The 11467-nt window shown below is 31.8% G+C and overlaps 4 protein-coding genes across 4 annotated transcripts; 2 read left to right on the top strand and 2 right to left on the bottom strand.

Moving 5' to 3' along the window:
* Window positions 1–119: 119 nt before the first annotated feature.
* On the top strand, window positions 120–1989 carry LOC108564672 (probable protein phosphatase 2C T23F11.1). Its single transcript, XM_017923760.1, has 3 exons — window positions 120–275; window positions 444–1072; window positions 1298–1989. Exons 2-3 carry the CDS (start codon window positions 454–456, stop codon window positions 1678–1680), a joined length of 1002 nt encoding a protein of 333 aa, XP_017779249.1. The 5' UTR covers window positions 120–275; window positions 444–453; the 3' UTR covers window positions 1681–1989.
* LOC108564673 (transforming growth factor beta regulator 1) lies at window positions 1891–3187 on the bottom strand. The gene is made up of 3 exons (XM_017923761.1): window positions 2982–3187; window positions 2707–2923; window positions 1891–2622 (listed from the first exon to the last, which is right to left on the bottom strand). The coding sequence occupies exons 1-3, from the start codon at window positions 3066–3068 to the stop codon at window positions 1991–1993; spliced, it is 936 nt and encodes a 311-aa protein (XP_017779250.1). The 5' UTR covers window positions 3069–3187; the 3' UTR covers window positions 1891–1990.
* A 75-nt stretch (window positions 3188–3262) lies between these two features.
* On the top strand, window positions 3263–5106 carry LOC108564671 (periodic tryptophan protein 1 homolog). Its single transcript, XM_017923759.1, has 7 exons — window positions 3263–3515; window positions 3579–3673; window positions 3734–3904; window positions 3961–4386; window positions 4440–4607; window positions 4665–4943; window positions 5009–5106. The coding sequence occupies exons 1-7, from the start codon at window positions 3355–3357 to the stop codon at window positions 5074–5076; spliced, it is 1368 nt and encodes a 455-aa protein (XP_017779248.1). The 5' UTR covers window positions 3263–3354; the 3' UTR covers window positions 5077–5106.
* Window positions 5107–5886: 780 nt separating this feature from the next.
* On the bottom strand, window positions 5887–8371 carry LOC108564666. Its single transcript, XM_017923754.1, has 4 exons — window positions 8357–8371; window positions 6218–7808; window positions 6019–6140; window positions 5887–5961 (listed from the first exon to the last, which is right to left on the bottom strand). Exons 1-4 carry the CDS (start codon window positions 8369–8371, stop codon window positions 5926–5928), a joined length of 1764 nt encoding a protein of 587 aa, XP_017779243.1. The 3' UTR covers window positions 5887–5925.
* Window positions 8372–11467: the final 3096 nt, after the last annotated feature.

Here is an 11467-nt window from a genome sequence, read left to right as displayed (position 1 = left end):
GTTTATGTTTATTTTATTATTTTATTTTTTTTTTCAATAAACAAACACAATAAAAATGATAAATAAAATAAATTTTACTTACGTTGGCGAACCTGGTGAATGTTTGTTTCCTGGAAACTTTATTACCTTTATGTTGCCATTCGCTAACAGTAAGTAACTAAAAGTAAAAGCAAAAATACATAATTTTTCGTTTTATACAAAGTTATTTCTTACTGTTTTGAATAAAATGCACGGTTCCTCAATTTGCTAAACTTTTTGGTACCGAAATTCTATTGGTAAGTATATTTGCTTCTCGTGTTATTTGTTTTCAAAAAATTCTAGTTATCGCAGCAATGTATTTTATGCCAAATAAACCTAGCCATTTACGTACTATATACATAAAACGAAGGTTTTTTTTTCATTTATCACACAAAAACGACTAATGTTTGCTTGTAACGTTTCAGCACAGCCAAAATGGGACAAACACTTTCTGAGCCAGAGACTGCGAAAGACACTGCATGTTGTCAAAATTCTGAGTATCGGGTAGGTTCGAGTTGCATGCAGGGATGGAGAATAAATATGGAAGATTCACATACCCATATTCTCTCTTTACCTGATGACCCAGGCACAGCATTCTTTGCTGTGTACGATGGTCATGGGGGAGCAAAGATTGCTGAATATGCTGGTAAAAATCTGCATAAGCTCATTACAAAGAGGTGTGAATACAAAGATGGTGATGTGGTAAAGGCAATGGAAATGGCATTTTTGGAAATCGATGATATTATGTTGATCGAAGAGTCTCTGAAAAATGAACAGGCTGGAAGCACAGCAGTTACCATGATTATTAAGGATAATACTGTGTTCTGTGCAAATGTCGGAGATTCCAGAGCAATTGCCAGTGTTAATGGAAAAGTGCAACCACTTTCATTTGACCACAAGCCAACAAATGAAAAAGAATATAACCGAATTACTGCTGCTGGTGGATGGGTAGAATATAATAGGGTTAATGGAAATCTTGCATTATCAAGGGCATTAGGAGATTTTACCTTTAAGAGGAATGAAAAGAAAAAACCAGAAGATCAAATAGTAACAGGTATTTACATAATTTGTTAGTCAGAAGTTTATCATTAAGCAATTAGATTATTGTTATTTGAACATTTGCTCACAGGAAGTGAGTGTGTTTAATGAGTCATCTATATTTTTAATTTATTTATATTCATTTTTAAAGCATAAAATAGTTATTATTATTATTTTAATGGTTCAACAATTATAATATGTGGTTAATTGGTTTGTTTTGCTTTTTTCTTTCTAATTTCAGCTTTTCCTGACGTCGAAGTCCATAAAATTAATGAAAATTGGGAATTCATTGTGTTAGCTTGCGATGGTATTTGGGATGTAATGAAGAACGAAGAGGTTGTTGCTTTTGTACGGGAAAACTTGGCCGCTGGGGTCGAGCCAGAAGATATATGCGAAAATCTGATGATGAAATGTTTGGCTCCAGATTGCCAGATGGCTGGACTGGGATGCGATAACATGACTGTTGTCATTGTTGGCCTTATGCACGGCAAAACCTTCGAAGAGTTATCTGCTAGATGTGCTGTACCAGCAGAAGTTGAAGAGAATGAAGACACAAATTGCATAGACCAAGTAAATGAATCAGAGGAGAACACGAGCGAGGATGAAGATCTACAGAATAAATAGCAGAAAGATATTTTAGAGTCATTGATTGATTTATTTTTATGTATATAATATATATTTATGTACATATAATTTCGTAATTGTTTCAACAACACTTTTCATATGTGCATCCAATTTTAAACATTGAGGTAAAAAAAAAAGAAAAAAAAACAAAAAAATATAGGAAATGGAATATACAAGTAATGTAGAAAATAAAACAAAATTGTAAATAAATCTGTTTAGAATGTGTAGAAGTATTTTATTTTGTAAGTAATTAAGAGAAAGGTTAATGTTTCGGCTAATGTTTGGAATCAATAAATTATTTTAAAAAGATTCATGCAGGTCCCATTTTATATTTACAATAATCTATACTTCTTTGCAGCATTTTAAAGCTTAAACTCGTATCATTGTCTTCTACAAATTGCTCACTGTTTTTTGATACTTCGAACTTGCTCCACTTGTAGTGTGCACATTTTCTTGAACCTGGTGAACACTGAATCAAGTTCAAAACTATTGGGTGTGTTAGTCCAAAAAAATCGTGGCCTCTGGGCCTTGTAGTTACTACATTTAACGAGAGTATATCATTAATCTTCTGCAAAAGCATGGAGTGGCAAACATCCGGTGTACCGCCTACTATAGGTTCACTGTTATCGTCGGAGGCGATTTCAAATCTTGGCAATCCATTTAAATCCGATATTTTACAAGTGTAAATACATTTTATTGTCGGATCTTGTAAGCTGCCATAAATTTTTGTGGACACATATCCCACCGGATAAATTGCATCTTCACAGTGAAATTCCTTTCTGTCCGCGACTATTTCTCCTAACGAATGAATTGTCAGGGAACCTAATTCAATAGGGAATATCGGTCGACCATTTGAATCAAGTGGAATCGGCTGCACCATTTTTTTCCTTTGTTTATAATTTGATTTTCGTGATTTCGTTGCAATTGGAAATTTTCTGCTCTCTGCAACATTAAATTAACATTAATTAGATATTACTGCAAGACACAACATAATAAAATCAATAATCAAGTAAACGTCTTGCTTACCTTTACCATTCATGTTAAATTTCTTTTTGGTTTTCTTGTTGCCATCCACAGGACTACCAGCTGTTGAATTGTACAAAGATTTAGATAATGTTTCAACCTCCACTTCCACTTGTGGTTCATATAAACATAGTTTCTTTAATAAATACTTCCGCTCTTCACTTCGTATAATAATAGTCTCCTGCACTTCATTAATTTCATCACAGAGAGATGCATTTTCCTGTAACATTAAAAATTATTAAATGTTGAATTCGTGAAATATATCTAAGTATACATACATGTACATATTCTCTTATTAATTGTTTAATTTTATGTAATTTCTTCATGTACTTGGAAGAAGTACTGTTCCCTTTAATGTTATTCATTGTGTAGAAATCCAGTTACAATGAAAGAATCAAAAATTGTTTAGATAATGCACACTTTTCAATATTATTTTTGTTGAAAATAATATAAATAAAAAACATCTGTGAAATATAATAACTATCTATACCCCACTGTACCCCACTGCTATAGCCAACTGTTACTATTGGTAATCCTGATATTTACAGTTTATGTTAGACTTGTTTTGAACGGAATTTTCGACTGTCAGTTAACATCAGTTAATTTTTAACCTCTCTTAATACACGTGTATAATAAATAATTACTTATATTATGGATTTGGAAGAGAACGAGTTGTCCGAGCCTAACAGCATAAATTTCATACCTTGCCTAAAATGGGTGAAAAAAGGTGTCGCAAAAGCAAATCCAGAGAAAGTACAATTGACCAAAGAAGAACTAATACAAGTTATAAAAGATGCAAAAAGCAAATTGAAGTAAGTTATATCTCTTTTTTATGTTGCATTCAATGAAGCATTTATTAACTGATTTTATTGCAGAACTACAGAAAATGCAGAAGGATCTGCTGAAGGCAGCAGTTCCATGAATGTAGAAAATGAGTTTGATTTGGAGAATTATGATGAAGATGATGATGGTAAGACAAAAAAAATATATTTTGTAATGCAATAGGTAAAATGATTGTGGTTTTATTTAGAAACATATGGATTAGAACAATTAGGAATACAGAATATAATGGAAGTACCTAATTTAGAAGAAAATCTGACTGATGATGATTCTGATAATGCAGATGATATTATTCAACCAGCTGATAACTTAATTTTAGTTGGAAAAGTGGAGGGAGATGCTAGTATATTAGAAGTATATGGTAAGATATACAAGTTATATTTCATTAATTTCTATTAACGTCAATTTGTATTTCAGTCTATAATGAAAATGAAGGGTCCCTGTACTGTCATCATGATTTATTCTTGCCCTCATTTCCACTGTGCATTGAATGGTTAGATTATGAGCCTGGAAATAATAAGGGCAATTACTGTGCCATCGGATCCATGTCTCCAGTTATTGATATATGGGATGTGGATGTTGTGAATTGCCTTGAACCAGCTTACCATCTGGGTCAAAAAGCAAGCAGAAAGAAAGGGAGAGAACATATTGGTCACACAGATGCAGTCCTTGATTTGTCTTGGAACCCATCTTATCATCATGTGTTAGCTAGTGCTTCAGTAGACCAAACTATTCTATTGTGGGATATTGATGAAGGAAAACCAAGTTCAAAAATAGAAGTTTTCCAGGAAAAAGTCCAGTGCATTAAATGGCATAAATTAGAAGCATACACGCTGTTAGCTGGTATATTTTATTAAAGACAATAGTCCTTGAATAATGTTTGTATTTTATTCTAGGTGGATGTGATAACACTGTCAGAGTTTTCGACTGCAGGAATCTAGAATCACACTTATCTTGGACAATTGATGGAGAAGCTGAAAGGATTTGTTGGAATCCTTTGGAACCGTACATGTTCTTTGTTGGTACAAGCAATGGTTCAGTGCAATGTATTGACTGCAGAAATGGTATAACTTGTTAATGTTAAAAACGAACGAAAATATGAATGATATTTGCATCATTAGGTCCCATGTGGTCAATGAAGGCCCACGAAAAAGAAGTAACTGGAATGTCTATCAGTGGTCAATGCCCGGGTTTATTGGTAACGGCATCTACTGATGGTATGTTTAAAGTGTGGGATTTCAAACAGGAAAATCAACCTGCATTGATCGAGGAAAGAAATTTGAAATTGGAGGGTGTACATTGTTTGGAACTGTGCCCTGATTCGCCTTTTGTTATTGCCGCTGGCGGCGATAATAAGATGAATAACTTTAAAGTATTGAATCTGACTTCAATTGAACAAGGTAACGAAGCAGTTGGTTGTCTGTTATTAATATTATATTAAATTATATATTTTTTAAACTTCTAGTTGAAGCCGCATTTGGATCCAGACCATTGATACAATTAGAAGTAGCTAATGACGAGTCTACTAATTAGATTTAATATACATTTTATTTTTAATAAAATATTTACGTTTATTACAAATATGTACTCAAGTTGTTTATTTATTTAAATTTGATACGAGTAGAGTGACGCATACGGAAATAATAACACAAATGTACGTAAATTAAAGAGAATCACGTCATATTGTGCAAATTATTTTAAATTTGATAATGAAGTAAAAAAAAAGATTTATATTTGTATACGTTATCTTAGTTGAAATGTGTACAATTGTAAACAAAACAATTATTTTGAAAACATTTATTACACGCAATTTTGATTGTCATCAAATCTATTTAACCTTCTGATTTTATTGTTTTATAGTCCTTTATTAGTTCCTGACATTCTAGATTGCACGAAACTTGTTACATAAGCGTTAAATATCTAATGGATGTTTATTAAAAAGAAAATTATTATCTCAATAATAGTAACATAGGTGATAATTAATTTCTGAAAAAAAGAAAATCATTGACGTAATATTATTTGCGTCATTAATATTTAGATAGAAATGTTTATTTTCATTTTTGCTGTATATCTTTTAAATTGGCAATGTTATTCTTAATGACGATAGTGAAGATTTAAATAATAATTTAATTGAACATAATTTACGAAAAAACCAATAGGAATAATATCAATAAATCATTTAATTTTCTTTTATTCAAAATTGTTTCTTACATAACATTTGACTACTTTGTACTTACAAAATACATCGATATATATATACATTCATAAATAACTATAAATCTAAATCAGAATTAAAATAATTCAATAAATATATGGAGCACTGGATTATCACCACTTTGCCTCGTGAGAATAAATAGATTGTGTTCGTAATCGAAAATCATTTCAGTTATGGAAAAATACTGGCGTGGTATTGAGGACCTGAAACATTTTACTCATTAATAAGAACGTGTATTAGGTATACAATTACTTACTTACCTTCGAATGACCGGAGAATGTTTTTATTTTGTTTTTATAGGTGCTCAAGAAGACTGGAGCTGGTACACCAAAATACGAAGGTTTCGTTGTATGCTCAATTCTACTCGTCTCCAAATTGTTTACTAAAAAAAAAACAAATTCATAAAATACAATTGCATTCAATTAGAATCAAATACATGATTCAAATAGAATTACTTACTTAGATGGGGCCAATCACTCAAGATCAACGAAACATTGCGCTTTTCCGATACGGATGTATTCTCGTTAGGTACATTTAAATAAGATGCATTGAAAGTATCCATCGGTAATGGTGTTACTACGTACACATTTTCCTTAGATGCCGCGTTAGGTGGAGCCAAACGAGGAGTTACTTGTGTACTCAAATACTGTGATTCAAAGAATGCGTTTTGTATGGAATTTATTTCAGTATTAATTTCATATAAAACTTCTTCTTTCGATGTCCTTACTTCCGGTGTTTCTGTACTTTCCTGAGAGATATTTTGTATATCGTATATAGTCGGTGTATTCAATAAATCCGCGCTTGTCTCTGTAGTAAAGGTATCTTCGTATGGCTTCAAATGATCAACATTTGTCGCTTCTTTGAGAACGACTGTATCCTTCTCTGTTTCCTTCCATTTCTGAAGTTTACTGTTATTTGTGATATATGGAATGATGATTTGTATTTTATTGGGTTTCCTTGGTGTTATAATCACTTTTTTGTCGTTCTCTGCTTGACTATTGGTTTCGTACTTTTTCGGCGCCATCAGTGCGCCTTTATGCATTAACAAGTCCTGTATGGAAAATGGAATTCGCAATTCCTCTTTCTTTTTCGGAGGTTCCTGCTTCCTATCTTCATTTACATTAAGGTCATTTACATTAGATTGGAAAGCGGTGTTAACGTTGGAAGCTGCGAAATGTTCGTCATCCTCATTGTCGTCCGCTGCGATGCTGCTGCTATTTGCAACATCCACGTCCAAAATAGGTGAGTAAATTGTGTTGATTGGATGCTCCACCGTGGCAAGGTAATCGATAACTGGCACGCTCTTAATTATTTCAACGTTCCTCGTTTGCACGCTGCTCGTTTCAACGTTGTAGAAACGCGTGGGCTGCGGTGAATTATCAAAGACGGTATTTTGAATGATATTAGGAGGTTCCATGTTCAATGGAAGCTGATAATTGAAGTTAACTTCCTGCGGTGGCGGCATAAGCTGGTTCAAATTCGTTAATTGCATTTTCTGGTAGTTCAGAGTTGCCCTAAATGGCGGGCCGTAATTGATGCGCGGTGGAAGTGCCTTACTAATGAATGCTCTGTACTTGACGAGATCAGGATGCTGCGGTTGTTGAAAAGCGATGTGCTGATTTAATTGGACATTGTTAATAATATTCGAACTCTGAGGGACGTAGTAATCTTGCTTAACGAAATGCTGCTGATTGTTCAACTTCACGTTATTGGTTGGCCTGGGCAGAAGGTAGTTGTTGTTGTTGTTGTTGCTGTAAAGAACTTGGCTACTGGGTGGCAACAAGTTCGGTTTTGGATACTCCAGTTTAGGGAAATACTGCCTCAAGTTCTTCATTCCGTATTCTTTGTTCTGTTGATCATAGAACTTTGGATGAACGTAAGCTATGACTTTATTTTTGTTGTGGTAAGACGTGATTGGTATCCAAGGGTTTTGATTGCAAGGAGTGCATAGCTGCTTCTGCGACACCGGATTTCCTGAATCGTATTGTCCATTATCAACATATTCCAAACAGTGTATCTGTGCAAATTCGCACAATAAAACACAAATCACCTGAAACAAATAATAATAAAGTTATTAAACATTTCGTAGGAGAATGTATATTACAAAAGGGAAATACTAGTACATCCGACGAAAGCCGCATTGCATTAGAATGTAATTCCTATACTTTTATTTCTCATACAGGCAATAATGTTCCTCGCCTCTTTTTGGTTTAGTAATTCCGTGCATCCTAGTCATTTTGAGCGAAAGTAGTCGAAAGTGGTTTTCTCACATTTGTAACAAAAAAAACGTATAGGCAAAAGCAATCATTCACATGCCATCATTCAATCCAAAATAGCTTTGTCGCCAGACGTAATAATACAAGACATGTGCGGGGGGCCGGAATTAGCTCTGCTCTGCTATTAGCATTCAAGGAATTACAGCGAAAGTACAATTTGCATTTCGCGCGCAGACAATAGTCTTTTGTGTCAGGTGGGTCCAAGCGATCGCAAATTGAATTAAAATCGTCTAGGTCTCGTGCAAAATACCGTACGACTGTTGAATGATGATGATAGGCGTGCGGTTATTTAAATAACGTTTCTATTTGTTAAATGACTTACCCAAATTTTAAACATCTCGCACTTTCTTTGACCAATCCGTAAACTTGTTATCTGAAAAAAGAAAAGTGTTAAAATGACACATCTATATTCACAACACGTTACTACAAATTCCTTATTTTCTTGAATTCATTAAATAATTTATACTTTGCTTTTAACCGCAAATATCTTATTATCAACATTCTTTATCGGTCCATGTCGTTAAAATAAAATATAGATTTATTTTCATTAATTAAGAAATATTAATTAGTTAATATTTATAGTAGATATTTTGAATATCTACGGTATAACTTATATAAAGAATCCAAGATTTTAAATATTGCATTAAAATAACACATAATAATGATATAACATAATTTGCTCAGACTTGCAAATGCACATGCACATTATGCAAAACTTACCTAGCTTATTTTGTAAAATTATTTTTAATTATATCCATATCTTTAAATGTTTATTAAGTGTAGTAAGGAATCAATGATAGACTATGTCTATTAGTAGTATCGATTGAATGTGGTTCTACTAAATAAAGATCTCTAATAAAATGTGATTTAGAAAAGATATCCTACATTATTAATTATTCTCGATTTCTCATCGTTAACGTGAAATTGACGTGAATAAATGGTTCAATAAATGAGTGGACAATAGACTTACCATGAATCCAATATTGAATTAACAGTTGAAATATAAAGAAACAAAGTTTCGCTCTTCACGTAAATCCGCACGCTCCTCTTCAATTTGTTATTCACTACTATTTAAAACTTGTACTGCGATCATCTGGTAGAAAGCTTTCTGTTTGCGTTGAAGTGAAATCTCGTGTGACCGTGTTATACTGTTTACCAATAACTGAAAACAGTAGACAATAACACTTTATAAAAGTAGCCCATTTCTCCCCGAAAAACTATTCAGGTAGGTGGAAACCCAATCCCACGTTACCTGGATGGTGGTAAAAAGAATTTTACATCCATTCAGATTTCATTAGGACGACTCTCCAACAAACGACGGCACCGGTTTTCGGAGTATTTCGAATTCTACGCGCACCATCATCGGTTCGTTCTTCGATTTTTCGGCATTCTTATCGTTTTAATTACTATATCGATTATACTCAGCAGAACACGATATTTCTTAGTTACAGCGTTAATTAAGAAATGCGAACATTGAATATTAGCGATATCCGATGGAATGTTTATTAAATTCGGTCTTACCTATTACGTATATTATGTTTAAGAATTCAATTAAATATATATAAATTATATATTGAATATAAATTTAATCATTTTAGGTACAATAATTACATTGTATAATTAGCCTAATAATTTTAATTTCAGTGTTAAAAAACATGTATAAAAAATAATCTGTTTTCGGCTATTGTCGTCTGCCAACCTGGATTTAAATAAATATATTATTTAGGTTAGGCTGTTTATGAAATAAATGATTTGTATCTTAACAACATTTTATAAAAATATCAAGATTAATTATAAATCTAGTGCTCTAATACATTTTCTTTATTTTCCAAACGCTATAAAAACTTGAAATGTTAATCAGCCGCCAGTAAATATGAAACTCATGTTGGTTTCTTTTCCAATGTACACAAAAAATATATAGATCGTCAATGAAACAACACGTTTTTATTTTACATTATTGGTTTATTTAATAATTACGACCTTATTTTTAAGACCCGTTTGGAATTTATCAAACCCAAAAATCTATAACGGTTGATTATTTAGTAATTTTCAATAACTACAACACATTAAAATATATTTATAAATTAAAATTTTCTTTAACATGTTGTTTTTCTTTTCTTAAATGTAAGTTTGCTTGTAAAATATTGTGGTAGTTTGTTAATCAGTTTTTTTTTTCCTGTTGTTTTCTACTGCGATAACCAATCGAAAAGGATTGTACTGTAATTATGTTTTAAAAATGTAGACGCGAAAACACGGGATATTCAAAATTATTTATGCAAAATTGTTTATGAAATGAAAGATTTTTACTTTCTTCGTTGAATAATAAAAGAAAAAAAAAATAAATGTCAATTTATGAATATATATATTCAAGAGAAATGCAATAAATAAGAAAGATGATAATAAATAATGAATCGTTCTAAGAATAGTTTCAATGCAGTCATGTAGTTTAACATTGATAATGCTGCGAATAAAAAAATAATCATTTTAAACTGAATCTTTCCTTGGAGCGAAGGACGAGACATTGAAGAATATTATATTAAAAGAATGGCTAATGTAATATGATTGTGAATTGCATAAAATAATTATTTACTAAAAACAACCAACAATTAAAATCTTTAAAATAAAATTCCGGAATTACCTACATAACCTATTAAGTAATATAATATTAAAGTTTTATATATTTATTTAAGAAAATTATGTATTAATAATAATTTGGTAGAGATTAGCATATTTATTAAGATTATTACATCGACATTGACACACTCAGTTTTTACTAAGAAAATGTTTATTTTTGTTTTTAAATTTAAATTTCTTAGAAAGTTGTAGCAATACGAACAGTTCTCATCGCGTATATTCAATTCGAATGAAGGCAAATAATGGAATAGGAAAAAGCAGGAAACTTGTCGACTGGATACGTTTTAAGGTAAATTGTGCATTGAATAACTATTTAATGTTTATAAGAAGAAAAAATAAAAACACATTAACGATGCGTCGCGAAAGTTATTATGGATGGAATATTTATATCTCAACTGTTTGGGATGGGTACTTTATAAATTCCTCTTAATAGTCGCTGCTTGTTAATACATTCTAAAGGAAAGTAACATCTTCCGACAAGCTGAACGAGAACAGCGACTATTTCCATGTAATAAAACGCGCATCAACTGATGAAGACGTGTACAAAAATAAGCGTACACTACATGCTTATTATTTTCCAATTAAATTAGGTGAGGTGTGAGAGAAATACAGTGCAGAAAATAAAACGTGTACAGTTGATTATGGATTCTATGCATATATACAAATTGCAGAAAATGTGAAAGTTTTTTTTTAAAAATTCCAAAAATGTTTTATTGGCAGTATTGTTGAATTTAAATTCGACGATTATCGATTAGAAAAGATGCGAAACTATTTTTATTACTATATATATATATATATA

The sequence above is a fragment of the Nicrophorus vespilloides genome, unplaced genomic scaffold (assembly GCF_001412225.1).
Source record: "Nicrophorus vespilloides isolate i.1.1-1 unplaced genomic scaffold, Nicve_v1.0, whole genome shotgun sequence".
Lineage (NCBI taxonomy): Eukaryota > Metazoa > Arthropoda > Insecta > Coleoptera > Silphidae > Nicrophorus > Nicrophorus vespilloides.
Note: the sequence above shows the minus strand (reverse complement) of the source record. Positions and strands in the feature narration are given on the sequence as shown.

Bases quoted from the DNA above. Each gene is read 5' to 3' on its own strand.
- LOC108564672 (XM_017923760.1), top strand. From the start codon at position 454: ATGGGACAAACACTTTCTGAGCCAGAGACTGCGAAAGACACTGCATGT. The intron at 1,073-1,297 runs GTATTTACATAA...TTCTAATTTCAG, and splicing joins AGAAGATCAAATAGTAACAG to CTTTTCCTGACGTCGAAGTC.
- LOC108564673 (XM_017923761.1), bottom strand. From the start codon at position 3,068: ATGAATAACATTAAAGGGAACAGTACTTCTTCCAAGTACATGAAGAAA. The intron at 2,924-2,981 runs GTATGTATACTT...TTAATGTTACAG, and splicing joins TAATAAGAGAATATGTACAT to GAAAATGCATCTCTCTGTGA. The intron at 2,623-2,706 runs GTAAGCAAGACG...TTAATGTTGCAG, and splicing joins ATTTAACATGAATGGTAAAG to AGAGCAGAAAATTTCCAATT.
- LOC108564671 (XM_017923759.1), top strand. From the start codon at position 3,355: ATGGATTTGGAAGAGAACGAGTTGTCCGAGCCTAACAGCATAAATTTC. The intron at 3,674-3,733 runs GTAAGACAAAAA...GGTTTTATTTAG, and splicing joins TTATGATGAAGATGATGATG to AAACATATGGATTAGAACAA. The intron at 4,944-5,008 runs GTAACGAAGCAG...TTAAACTTCTAG, and splicing joins TCTGACTTCAATTGAACAAG to TTGAAGCCGCATTTGGATCC.
- LOC108564666 (XM_017923754.1), bottom strand. The intron at 6,141-6,217 runs GTAAGTAATTCT...TTTTTTTTTTAG, and splicing joins GAGTGATTGGCCCCATCTAA to TAAACAATTTGGAGACGAGT. The intron at 5,962-6,018 runs GTAAGTAAGTAA...AAAATGTTTCAG, and splicing joins CATTCTCCGGTCATTCGAAG to GTCCTCAATACCACGCCAGT.